The 14,173-nt window shown below is 39.4% G+C and overlaps 1 protein-coding gene across 1 annotated transcript; it reads left to right on the forward strand.

Annotated features, from left to right (window-relative positions):
• Positions 1 to 4,700: 4,700 nt before the first annotated feature.
• LOC131672777 (cyclin-dependent kinase 12) lies at positions 4,701 to 14,082 on the forward strand. Its single transcript, XM_058950230.1, has 14 exons — positions 4,701 to 4,798; positions 4,949 to 6,190; positions 6,254 to 6,788; positions 6,917 to 7,226; positions 7,616 to 8,296; positions 8,369 to 8,799; positions 8,878 to 9,074; positions 9,159 to 9,363; positions 9,432 to 9,700; positions 9,781 to 9,954; positions 12,231 to 12,525; positions 12,604 to 12,724; positions 12,776 to 12,955; positions 13,946 to 14,082. The coding sequence occupies exons 1-14, from the start codon at positions 4,701 to 4,703 to the stop codon at positions 13,948 to 13,950; spliced, it is 4,743 nt and encodes a 1,580-aa protein (XP_058806213.1). The 3' UTR covers positions 13,951 to 14,082.
• Positions 14,083 to 14,173: the final 91 nt, after the last annotated feature.

The raw sequence follows: 14,173 nt of genomic DNA on the forward strand, positions 1-14,173 counted from the left end.
CTGCCATAAACGACTTGATTCTAAAAAAATCCAGCCATGACGCCTTTTACGACAGCAACCTTGGGCGTAGCACCTTTCTTAATGACCCTTTCCATTTTTTCTACACGCTATGGCGCGAACCGACATATTATCACAGAACTATATAAGGTCAAAAATTGCATGAGTATATGCGTGAAAAAATTAGATGGGTAAATTTTGAGGAGGATGTAAATGGCAGAATTAGCAAGGTGTAGTATAATTTTAAACAAAGTATCCCTGCTAAAAATATGCTATTAAAAATCAAGTAATAATTTTTTGCTTTCTTTTTTATCCCTCAAAGAAAATTGTAAGAAAGAGGGTAAGGTCCCCTATAAAGTCCGAAAGTAAAGAGAAGCTTGGATGAAAAAAATATAACGAATGATAGCCGAAAGTTTTCTCCACCATAAAACATTGCACAGTAACCATGACGAAAGAGCTAACTGCTTCGTGTGCATTGAAAGATTTTTTCATAATAAGCAATTGTTTATATCAATTATTTATAGTAGCTATTCAAAGTTGAGAGAAAATGAACGCCACGGTATAACTCGCTTCGTTTTCTTGAAGTTATTGGCCTTAAAATTTGAACAACAGAAAAATTGCTTGTTAACGAAATAATAAAGAAATTCAAAATTATCGGCACTCTACAATACAAAAAATGTCCTGAAAGACTGAGGAAAACTATTAATCGTATCGATAGTGATTGAAAGACAAACTGATATATATGTAAAAAACTTTATATCAACAGCTCTGGCGAATATTACTTCTGTGGGATAAGGATATGTTAAATTGAAATATGTTTTTTTATCGTCAAAAATTGATGATTTGAAGCGTTATATCGTGGTTGGGCTACGTATTATCGTATTCATTGTGCGACATTTCATTTCAAAGCTGCTTTCGCGAGCTTTGAAATGAGCTGTTGCACGTTAAAAACTGTATTTTTGATAAAACATTACAACAAATTACAACAATTTGTGCACAGTAGTTTTATGTAAACCATCTGTGAACTATGTACTATGATAATTTTAATGAAAAACAGGTATAAAAATTTCTTTTATCTATAAATCCATTTTATAATTATCTTTTCACTCACCTTCCATTTTCAAACATAAAAAAACAATCATGATAATCCATCTAATAGAAGAATCACACACCCTACGAACAAATTACATAAAAATGCGGCTTTGTCATCTCCTCATAATTTTTAATGAAAAATAAACAGAAAATTTTTTTTTTTTGACATTGAGATAAAAAAGCTAAGGTCGAAGCAAAAAATGACAAAAACCAAAAATCTATAACTAAAAATTAAAATTTTTCAATAGAAACAAAAACAAAGAGTTCTCTCCAAGGAAGCAAAGGAATGCTGTTAAGAATGCGTAAAAAACATTCTGACAGCAAATTAAAAAAACGACAGCATATGTGATTTTTTATACATAATATCACTATAAAGCCCTGCATCGCGTAACAACTGGAAAAATATGTTTGGAAACGTATTGAATATTTTCAAATTGGCGCTCTACCTACTGAAACACTTTATAAAAACAATTATACACGGCATTACACACACACCACACACACGCGCGCGCGCGCATGCACACACAAAATCTGAGACTTAGACCAGCTATATTGATTGCTTCAATGCACTGGAAAACGATGCGATGCCGGCCATGTAGTTTTTTTGTAATTGTCCGAAGTATATAGAGCAGGCCTGGAAGGAAGAGTCAACACGGGCATTTACTTTTGGAAACAACAGTGAAAAAAAGACAACGTAGATTAAAGTTTTAGACAAAACAGAATAGAGTTATAAGCCAACAGTTAAAGAAATAAAAAATAAAATAGTTATTCCCCGTGATGTTAAAATATAAATAATAATTTTTATAATTTATTGTACCTAATATTTTACCTTTAAGCATACGCTGTAAAAAATCTTATTTTTTGGAGCACAAAGAGTAATATTACACAAAACGGAAATAAAAGTTTGTACCATGTATATGCGTATAAATTTAATGTAATATTAAAATTTGAACAAAAGACAATGAAGTTAAACTAAATTCAAAAGATGTATCACGACTCAATTTCAAATTAAAAAAATATAGGTATTAATATTTGATGTATATATTTTATGAAAATTAGAACTTGTACATAAAGCATATATTTTTCTTCTAAGTTTTTCTATCCACTCTTTTTAATGAATTTGCCTTATCTTAACCGTAATTTTGAAAAGGCCGCCTGCTATTCAACTTCCTCTCTTGGCCACTAGGGGCCGCAAAACGGAAGAGAAGCAATATAACAGCGCAGCGGCGAGATCCGAGCCGGCTAAAAACAACGGTCAAAATTCCTTGCAACGTGAAACCGAACGAACCTTATAATGCTTTCTTGCTATCCGATTGGCCTCCTCTCATTATCTCTAGACTCTAGATAAGGCAACATATAGATGTCAGCAGCATCAGCATTCAAAGTGCTTGTGGGGACTTGCTTATGCGGTGTGGCGGCGGTGGTTCAGCAACGCTCATTCCGCGTTACGTCACGGCAACGAGCGGAAGCAAGCGCGCGGATGACTATTGAATATACGCACGCGCGAGCTCTTTCTCTCTCTCTCACTCGGCCACATCACGACTCTCTTTCTCACTCTTTTCTCTGTACAAAATTCTAATGGCCGCCGTTGAGCTGGCGAGTTTTTTTCTCTAACGAAACAATTATCAGAACGATCCATTGATGCTTTGATTTGAACGATCGAAATTATAGTTCTAGACGTAAAAGATTCTTAAAAAAAGGGATAGAGAGCACAGATAATCCAATGATGAATGAAAAGTCGTAAACTCGTTTGGCTGGCAAACTCGTCGTTGAACGTGTAATGGGCGTTCTCGCGTCGCGCCATTAGAGACATTACTTGACGGCACGTATTGTAAAACAACGAGCCTCAAATCATCAACATCGAGAGGAGCCTCAAGGTGCTGGTGTTGCCAAGTGTTGTGCGTGCTGTGCTACGAGAAGAGACAACCAACTCGTACAACAAGGAGCAACATCGTCGTCAGAGAGCAGCTAATCTCGATGCCTGGCCACCAAAGAAGGAAGGCAACTCGGTTTCCGAACGAGAGTCGCACGTAAGTACCTAGTTAGGCACCATTATATATTGCCCAAAGTCGACGAATTTGCGTGCCGCGTGTGTGTATGTGCACGAGCAATGGCGGCCGCAGAGAGAAGTTGTTGCAATGCCTGCTCTCCGCAGCCTGCAACAGAATATAGGCGGCCTAACTACAGCAGGATACGCGGTCTTTTGTAGCAAACATGGCCCCAAAAGTCGTCTTAGCCCCGTCGCAACTCTGTCTGTGAACGTTGGATACTATGTAGCTGTGCGCGCGCGGAAAATGATGTTAATCGCATCTCTCGAAATTATCATGGATGCTCGTGTTATTATTGTTATGTTGGCGCTGTGTTTTGGTTATTATCAATGATTATGCCGAAAAGCCTCTTGGACGAAGTCTACCGTAGCTGTAGGTAAGCAACGCGTTTCTCCTCGCTCCAACTTTTGTTTTGCCACGATTGCAATATGAGAGACACGCAATATACAAGAACACTCTTTCGATTTGTCAATGTAATGCAATATTAATTTTATAAAGCTGGTTGCCAAACTACCAATGGGGTTAAGAGTTCTCAAGTCTTGATATTTAATAAATAAATTTATTACTTTAATCAGGCTCAGATTGTTCGATACCTCCTAAGGTACTTACTTACTGTCCATTTTCAATTTTTATCTCTGCTGTAGTATTTAATCTTCTGACTTATATGTTGAATCAAGATGACTTTAAATTGTATCCCAGTGTATAGCTCTGGTAAATAATTTTATTTGAGTTTGAGCAAGCGATTCTCATAACTGCTTAATATAATCTAATTTCAGTTACTGATAAGGATGTAAATCAAGAAATTATTGTTTTAGTAACGAAAATCTTATCAATCGTTTTTTTGCACAAATTTAACTGATCTGATCTTTACATATTCCATGTATAATGCATTGAATAATATAAAAGAGACCTTAAAGCTATACAGCTGAATAGCTGAAGCAATGAGATAGTTGACTAACATGATATCAATAGTCTTTCATAAAGTTGCAGTAGCATTAAGGCAAATTACTTTACTGCACATACTTTACGACAGATTACTATATAGATCCATCAACGGTTTGTAGCACTGATACTGGAAAAGTGCCATTTCTATTTACACAGTAGTTCAAAAACTGTTGTTCAAAAATTATACAACAAATTCCATACTATTTTTGCACTCAACTGTTGACATACAATAACATTGGTAATTCCTAATGCACTTGTACCGTTAAAATTTATTCGCCGGAAATCTTGACCAAATGTATTAAAATTGTTTGCCGTCATCAGAAAGTCACGACCCTGGCAACCTCGTGGAATTTGCCCATTGCACGAGCAACCTCGTGTCACAGCGGTAAAGCGAGAATATTCATCCGAAAATACTCATCGGTCGGGACATATCGGAATAATGGAGGGCACGCAACGGTTCACGCACACGTTTGTATATACCGATCCAGCATCATAGCGTTGAGATAAGGAGCGCGTTGCTTCAAAACGAGGAAAGGGCCAAAGGCGTCGCGCGACAGCGAAAGCAGAAAAGCGCAAACAAATAAGGGGTGCGGACGCTTGGTTGTTTCAGTAGGTGACATGCCTAGCAGTCGTGATATCGAGCGCGCGGAACGCAACGGACGCTACAAGGCCTTGCGCAGGAAGGACAGCCTAAGCAGCAGCACGAGCAGCCTCGGAGGCGCGGGAGAAGCAGCGGCCAGCCTGCTGAGCAGCCTCGCGTCGACGACCGGCAGCGGCACGAGCAACCGAGCCTCGCACGCCCTCGAGGTCGCCGTGGCCGCGACCGCGGAAGCCGTCGCTACGAGCGTCGGCGAGAGCAACCTCGCCATCGGCAGCAGCAGCGGCAAGCGCCGCCGGCATGGCAAAGGCTCCGGCAAGAAGAAGAAGAAGCGCTCGCGGCAGGACGACAAATACGAGCTGAGCCAGACGAGCAGCAGCAGGAAGCCGCTGGTCGAGTACTCGGACGTGTCGAGCGAGGATCTGTCGGAGCCCGAGGCCGGTGAGATCCAGTCGGAGGACGGCGCCAACAGCTACACCGACGGCGAGCCGGGCCCGGCCCGCGGCATCCTCGGCGCCGGCTACTATGCCGCCGGTGGTCCGGCGGCCGACACCTCGCCCATCAGCCTCTCGCCCACCACGCCCTCGGCCATGCACCGCAAGTTGCGCGGCATCTACGCCGACGAGGCGGCCATCGTGATGCCGCTTGGCTACGAGGAGGCCGGTCGCTCGGCGCCCCGCCGGAAGGAGAAAAAGCACAAGCGCGACAAGAAAAAGAAGAACCGCGGCGGCGGCGGCGGCGGCGGCGGCGGCGGCGGCGGTGGTGGCGGCGGCGGCGACCTCAGCCCCGGCTCCAGCCTCAGCGGCAGCAAGAAGAAGAAGCGCAAGAGCAAACGCGCCTCGCGCTCGCTCAGCCCCGACGTCATCGCCGCCGGCAACGAGCTGCTGCACTCGCAAGCGCTGGCCAACTGGCGGCTGGCCCACCCGGGGCCCTCGCCGCCCATGATGGCGCTCAAGGACAGCACCTCGCCCATCTCGCCGGCCACTCCACCCAGGCGCGGCTCGCCCAGCGACATGGAGCTCGAGTCACCGCCGCCGACCTCCTCGCACCACCACCAGGGCTCCGGTCGGCACGTCGACTCGCCGCACACGCCCCAGCTGCCGCCGCGCTCCGGTACCCCGGACAACCACCACAAGTCCAAGTCCGGCCACCACAGCCCGGATTCCAGACACAAGTCCGGCTCGCACATCAGCCCCAACCACCGGCGCAGACCTCACAGTCCGAGCAGCCCGCCCAGGCGCAGGGATCACAGTCCTCCCCGACGGAGGGATTACAGTCCTTCCAACCACGTGTCCTCGTCGTCGTCGATGCACCGCAGCAGCAGACACAGCCCCAGTCCGCCGCGCAGGAGGGACTTCAGTCCCACCCCGTCGTCGCACAGGAGGAGTCGCGCGGACGATATGGTCGCGAGGTCGCCCAGGAGGAAGAGGGACGACTCGACCAGAAGGCACAGGCACCACGAGAGGGATCGCAGGGACAAGAGGAAGTCCGCCAGGAGTCCTAGTGCCAGGTACGCTAATATCAACCAAAACATTCAACTGACACTGAAATTCAAACTTACCTCCGCCGACAGAATGGGCCATCTATCTCGCTCGCGCTCTCGCAGTCCTCACAGCCGTTGGCGAAAGTCACGTTCTCGTTCGAGGTCCCGAAACCGGCGAACCCGCTCACCTAAGAGATCTCGCTCACCGGCCAAATCACACAAATCATCTCGCAAACGGCGCAGCAAGAGCCCGCGACTGCCACGCATACCGTCGCCAGTGGGGCGTAACTTCAATCGCAGATCGCCAACTAGCATAATGGAGCGTAACCTCAAGTACCAGGCAAAGATCAGCGAAACGAGTCTATTTGCCGAACTCGTCAAGGATCGGAACCTCAAAGAATTAGCACTGAAGAAGCTGCAGGTAGCCAAGGAAAAAGCCAGTCAAGACGAAGTGCAGATCATTGAGGGTTCAGATGAGAAAGATAACAGTAATGGCTCGTCGTCTGACCGTATGAACGAGAAGTCATCCACTGCTGCCACTACTCCGTGTGCCAGTCTGGATCTCACCGTTGATCTTGTGGATATCCCCGTGCCAACGATGACTTCCGCCCCGTCTGTAATACCGGTAATTGCTCTAACATGCACTAATGTGTTATGTCATAATTACTCTAATTTGATCCTCAATGCTACGGATTATCATCTGTTAAGCCATCACTCGTTTCGATTATGAATTGTTATTATTCCATTTTACAGATACACGCGCATCTGCAAAGTCAAAGTCAGCTACAAGTACCTCCAACGATGGTGCCACTGGTGTCTACGGTAGCCCCAACACCGGTGGCACTACAACCGGTGAAAGAAGAACCGTTAGCTCCTACAACTCCACCGTTGCCCGGTCCACTAACAACGATGGTAGTGCCGCAACCGAAACTCGAAGTACCACCGTCAGCTGTGCACGCAAGTGCTGCTGTACCTGCTCAGAATGTGCATGTATATAATTCACCGGCACTGGGCAATGATGCGCCAGTAACTGCTGTAAACACACCCACGATTTTGGTCACAGGTGAAACAATTTTTGCTTTTTCGTTCCATTCTTTTGTTTTCTTAGATACTTGTAGACATTGACATATTTATGTAAAACATTTTATCTTAATATCTTAGATATTTTTATTTTTACTCGGAAAAAATATTTAGTTCGTTGAACATAGGAAAAGTGAAACCGAACAAAAAAGTTTTGTGCATACGGTTATACTTTTCTTTGATGACGTTTGTAACTGTAAAAATGAATATGAAAAGTGAAATTCTTTCGGGTAAAATATAACACAGAATAAAATTATTTGTTTTTTCAGCAAAGTCAATATTACGCTACTATTTAAAAAAATATTACACAACTTCCGTAAGCTAAGTTCCATATTAAAAAGGACATAATAAAACATAAATGTTCTATAATAGGTGTGCAAACGCTGCCTCCTACGATTCAACAACTTCCTTCGCTGCAACAACAGCAACTCGCTCAGCAACTTCCTCAGCTTCAACAGCAGCAACTCGCGCAACAACTTCCACAGCTTCAACAGCATCAACTGCAACAGTTGCAGCAATTGCATCACCACCCTGATGTGAAGCCAATTCAATCGAGTCTCGCTCAAGTGCCTGTCCTAGTGCCTGGTCCAGTTCCAGTTCCCCCTGTAACCACACCAATTCACCCACATCATGTTCCTGCTTCAGCTCCGACTCCAACCCCTACCCCGGCTCCAGCTTCTACGCCAGCTCCGCCATCTGCAGCTACTGCTTTCCCATTGTCCACGGCAATCGCCAAATTTAGTACTCCTAACAACCTAGTGACTCTGAAGACTAACGAGCCACCGAAGCCCCCTCTTGTCTCTTTTACGAGTAAGAGTCTGGCCAAGCTACCATTACCTCCGGGTATCAATCAGAACGATTTAGAAAGCATTGACTCACCGCCAAGCCGTTCGCCAACTCCACCTTACACTACTCATACCCCAAAACAACAGCTAAAACCTCCTGTTTCCATTACTTCCAAACCTACCACACCCAAGAGCGTTGCGCCCAAGTCTGTCACGACAAAGCCAAGTAACCAGAAAAAGGGCATCAAAGATTTGCCGCTGCCACCTGGTTAGTTTTTATTTATTAGCGATAGTTTTCACATGAAATATAACATTCGTTGTTTTGACTTTGATGTTTCAGTTGTACCAGGTTCGGAAGATCTCAGCGGAGAGGAAGACACAACCGCAACTCCACCACGTGTCAAGGTGGAAAAAATACCGCCGAAACCTAAACTAAAGAGACCGAAGATACTGAAAAGAAAAAACTCAAAAAATAATTCTCACATGCCAATGTCGGCTTCCGGTGGCAAAGATTGGGGCGAGCGATGCGTCGATGTCTTTGAAGTGATCGACCAAATTGGCGAAGGTACTTATGGACAAGTGTACAAGGCACAAGATAAATCTGCTGGTGTTATTGTTGCTCTAAAGAAAGTTCGTCTGGAAAATGAAAAGGATGGTTTTCCCATCACCGCTGTACGTGAAATCAAAATATTGCGTCAGCTTAATCATAAGAATATTGTTAATCTAAGGGAAATCGTTACGGACAAGCAGGATGCCGTTGATTTTCGAAAGGTACTTTCATACTGGACGTAATATCAAATAAACTAATGCATGTCATGTAATTTATTAAATTTACGCTACAATCTCTAGGACAAAGGATCATTTTACTTGGTTTTCGAGTATATGGATCACGATTTAATGGGACTTCTAGAATCTGGAATGGTTGACTTTAATGAAATGAATAACGCAAGCATCATGAAACAATTACTGGATGGCTTAAATTACTGTCATAGTAAAAATTTCTTGCATCGTGACATCAAATGTTCCAATATATTAATGAATAACAAGTACGTTGAGTACGCAATAACAATGCTATTATATATTTGTTTTATTATTTTTTTTTACATACTAATCTAATTATTTCGTTATAGGGGCGAAGTCAAATTAGCTGACTTCGGTTTGGCGAGACTTTGGAACGCCGATGATAAACAGCGACCTTATACCAACAAAGTAATTACTTTATGGTATAGGCCTCCCGAATTATTACTAGGAGAAGAACGTTATGGGCCTGCTATAGATGTGTGGAGCTGTGGTTGTATTTTAGGTGAACTTTTTTTGAAGAAACCACTATTCCAGGTACACATTGTTTGTTATAAATCATTGAATAACTCGATCGTGTTTTAACAATGCAATTTTGTTTTCAGGCTAACGTAGAAATGACGCAATTAGATAGCATATCCAAAGTTTGCGGAACACCAACGCCAGCAGTATGGCCATCTGTGATAAAATTGCCCTTATGGCACACATTGAAACCTAAAAAAACGTACAGGCGTCGGCTTCGCGATGATTTCATATTTATGCCAGCAACAGCTTTAGATTTACTTGATAAAATGTTGGAGCTAGATCCCGAAAAACGTATTACAGCTGCGGATGCTTTAAAAAGTCCATGGTTAAAGAACGTGCAACCAGACCAGTATGTACTCTTTTTCTACAGATTGGATGTCCATCTACATTGTATTGAAGTCAATTATTACCTAACTATCTTGCTTATAGAATGCAATCCCCGGCACTGCCAACGTGGCAGGATTGTCATGAATTGTGGAGTAAAAAGAGAAGACGCGAGTTGCGAGAGCAACAAGCAAGTTCCCAAGGTCGAATGCCTTTATCGGCTGTACCAAATAGAAGCGGCATACAAAGAACTATTGAGGACCTATCCGATGTCGGAGGGTGAGTAATAGTAGACGGTTGATCGATTGAGCATTCAATCGCTAATCAACCTGAAGTTGGAGTTTGTAGATTGCATATGCGTAATTATCTGTTAGATGCTGCATTTGTTATATTTTTATTTATCTTTGAAAAGAATTTTATGGCCAACATTTAATTATTTACAGTAACAAATAAAAAATACTGAAAATGATGAAGATTACGGAGAAATTATCCATAATTATTGCGAAATAGAACTTCGTAATTTTTTTTCTTACCAGCCTTCTAAAAACTTTATCAGAAGTTTAATAACGTCAAGTCGATTAATATTTTTTGAAATAATGTTCATGTTCACTTTCATAATATTTAGACAGATTAATAAACGTTCAAAATTTGTAAATATTTTATAAAAGGAAATTTGGAATATCATGAATAATTGTATAATGATGCGACGTGTAGGTCTGCGAGTATGTAAGGAAAACCTTATCTGTAAATAAAGTTAATGGGTATAACGGAGTACCCACGTATTAACCTCACCACCATACTCAACGAAGAAGTCTAAGATGTGGACATAAAGAAGATTCATTTACTACAAAAAGCACTGTTAAATGCGCCAATGATTTAATTGTTAATATTACTTATAAATTTCTTTTCGACTGTTTGTGCTTTTATACAATAGGTTTCTTTAACTTGATTATTTTTCTTTTATCTGCTGGCTATTCCAGCTTGTTATTTTTGTATATGAAATAAAAACTCATGGGATTCAATTTCATATATAGTTATCATAATATTTTAGAGAAATATTTTAAAGTTGAATCAATCAATTAAAAAAATCAAATGGAATTTGGCAGTAAATCGAAATATACATATTGTACAAACTAATATTATGCATAAATAATAATAACGATACTAAAAATGGAAAAGTGGCTGCTATAAATCAATTTTTTTTAAATATCCCCCAATTATATTATTAAGATAAAATACATAAGCGTTTGTGCAGCCCTGTAGTCATAATTATTCATAAGATAGGTTGTTCAATAATGGAGTAGCAGTATTGAGACAAAAACTAGGAACCGTACAGAGTAAAATTTTTTTTCTTTTGAACTGGATGACATATCTTAGAACAACTTTCAAATTTTTTTTTTAAACGCCAAATTATCTCTTATTTATGATTAATTCCACATCAATACTGCGAAATGATTCAGGTCAATAAACTATGAAGAGTTTCATACGTCATATATTATGAATGTAAAAAATTAAACATGTGATTATAATAATAAATATTTTATTTTGTTCCAATTTTACGTTCTGTTTATTTTCTTTCTTGTAAACTATTTAATATAGTGAACAGTATTGCACAACATGTTTTTATATGTTTCTTGCACAACCTTGTGAAAATGAATGATTTCCAAAAAACAAATAAATGATTAGAAAATATTACATGTTTTTATACATTTCATAAATTAATACTACACGTGAGCTTACCATTTGACTTAAAATGGAAATATATTATGTACAATACTTTTCGTAGTTGTATTAATATTCAAATGAAAAACAAAAACCAGTGAATATTTTATATAATTGAAGGAAAGTATTCATGTGGAATTGAAATCGTTGATAAGACAGCAAATTTATAAGAAAAATAAGTATATAAAACAAGAGTACACTTGTAAATAATGAAGTTAAATAACGATTGTGTTTCAGGAAGTAAAATATTTTGGCCAAATGTGATAAAGGGACTAATTTTATAACTTTTAAGAGTATAATTAGGTAATGAAATATTTTTCAGATTTCAATTATCAAGTTCATTTGTGCAACTGAAATTTGTTTATGCTTGGGAAATTTAACAACTCATTTAAACTATTTCCTTATTAAAACTGAATAACACTTTCCTGTGTAAAAATCATTCATTAAACTCATTTTCCTCAATTAATCATCACACGTCATAAGGATTTTCTGTGTGTTTACAGTTGTTACCTTATCGTTTTAAGTAAGTTGAAAAAATTCTTACATGGTTTGATATTATAAAGTGAGAACATGAAAAAAAAGTAAAAAAAGTTATGTGTTAAACAAAAGCTAAATTATTCTGAATAATAAACTTAATAGAGTATATTATAATGAAAAACTAAATCTTGTATACATAACATTGGTCATCATTAACAAGGCAAATAATACTTATGCTTTTACACATCAATATCTTTATCCTAATTGTGCAAACGTTTTCATATAAATATCCATATAAATGTAATAAAGAACAGCAATGAAAGAAATAAGTTCACAAATGAATCTTATTTTTTCAGGTCATCAAAGAGATTAAAAATAGAGGCAGGCTACTCTCATCGATATAGTTCAGAATCTCATATGGTTGGTGAAGGATTATTTGGGCAACCACCAGTTCCTTTTGCGTCATCCCCTTATAGTTATGCTAGCCCTCCCTCAATAAAGTCGAGAAATAACCCACGAGAAGGAGCCTTTTATCCAGAGTACGTAAATGAAGATACTCTTGCTCGCAAATTAGGTATTCTGACAGGGGCTCTAAATCAAGGCAAACCAATCTGCGTTGAAGACCTCATGTCTCTTAAAGCAGATAATGAGGTATTTAAACATTGGACAAATATGAAAATCCTTCAGAAAAAATTAATTATTATGAGAAATAATTTCATTGCATGACAGACTGATCCAAAAGCAGTGCAATTGCTAGCAGAGTTGCAAACTGAATTGCGACTAGCCAGCAGTACTCGACAAAGTGGAATGTTTGATCCTCACCAACCAGTGCTCAATCCTCCATTACAAGGTAAATAATAGAAAGTGCATTGTGACTCAGTGCTGTATAATGATTGTGCAGATGCACCTTTTCCAGCTGGCAACAGCACCCAGAAAAGTAGCTTTGATGCTCACGCGGTTTACGCAGGCGATGACGCTGTGAGCTCTGGCAGGTGGTCTCAAATAGCCACAGCTGGAATAAAGAGCACGTTGTCCGCGTTAATGTCGCGCTACAGCTTGGAAGCGTATAATCGACCACCAGGTAAACTGGTCGCTAGTCTGCCGAATAATACTTTCCCATCCACCACTTCCTTTCAATCTGCGTTTAAATCCTAAATAATTCTTCAATTCCTGTATATAATGTACAATTCATTGCGACATTTACTGTAAAAAAGAAAAAAACAATCACAATTCAGCATCAATGTCGTAAGATAAATGTAACTATCAGTTACTTCCAAGTATAAGGTCTCTGGCAACTAATTATGTAACATCACATTTGGTCTCTTGTGCTATAATCAAATTAATAATTTTTATAAAAGTTTGTTCGTTGATTCTAATTTTAGTTTACAGACTTTTGATGTTAAATACATGTAAGAATACTACCTATTGCATTTTCATATACATTTGAATCTAACACATGGGTCATGAAAGAAACTTCTGCACATTATAATTTAAGAGATCTATAAGTGTGCACAAGATTGTGATTATGATAATTCATGATCTCTTGTATATTTGTTTATCATTAGAACTATCAATTATAAGATTATGTAGCTAATATGCTGTAAATTTGTTTATAAGATAATCATGTAAATATTACAAATATTACCAATGTTAATAAAGGAATAGACTGAATATATAAATATTGCTTGCAAAGCTTCTTTTTCTTAACATGTTGCAAGTTACAGTTTATACTTAATTTTTGATCAAGATTCTTTCATATTTTTATATAAAAATGCAAAATATGTTGCAAAAAACATTGTAATATAAAGTCTTGTGAAAATTTATTTTTAGAAATATAGTCTACATTTTAGGAATTGCAGTAACTGTCCAAGCATTTATAAATAATAACATTTTTAAATTTTACTTGTAATTAAATATCATTGTATCTATAATAATTGTAAAGTGAATATTGTCCTTGTTTCCATTGATTTATTCATTTTCAAACATTTTTTAACAATTATCATTATGTCAACATTGTATTAATTGCAAGTTGGCTATAGCTTTGTAAATTTTTTATTTCTTTATTTTTCAGATTAGAAAAATAAGCATGTTACGAAGGTTAAAACCCACACGTACAATCATCACAGAGATTAGAATTAGAAGGACAAAGCATATAAAACATCGTAGAAATCCATAAGTGGCTAAACAGCAAATTTAAATCCACTTCTTGAGGCAGCACCAGTTTCATTTGCAACCAATGAAGTTCTCAAAAATGAACCATATGATGCACATTCGAAGCAACAGCTGACGTAAGAGCGGC

This window comes from Phymastichus coffea, unplaced genomic scaffold, assembly GCF_024137745.1.
Source record: "Phymastichus coffea isolate CEN01 unplaced genomic scaffold, Cenicafe_Pcof_1.1 PCOF00158, whole genome shotgun sequence".
NCBI classification, from domain to species: domain Eukaryota; kingdom Metazoa; phylum Arthropoda; class Insecta; order Hymenoptera; family Eulophidae; genus Phymastichus; species Phymastichus coffea.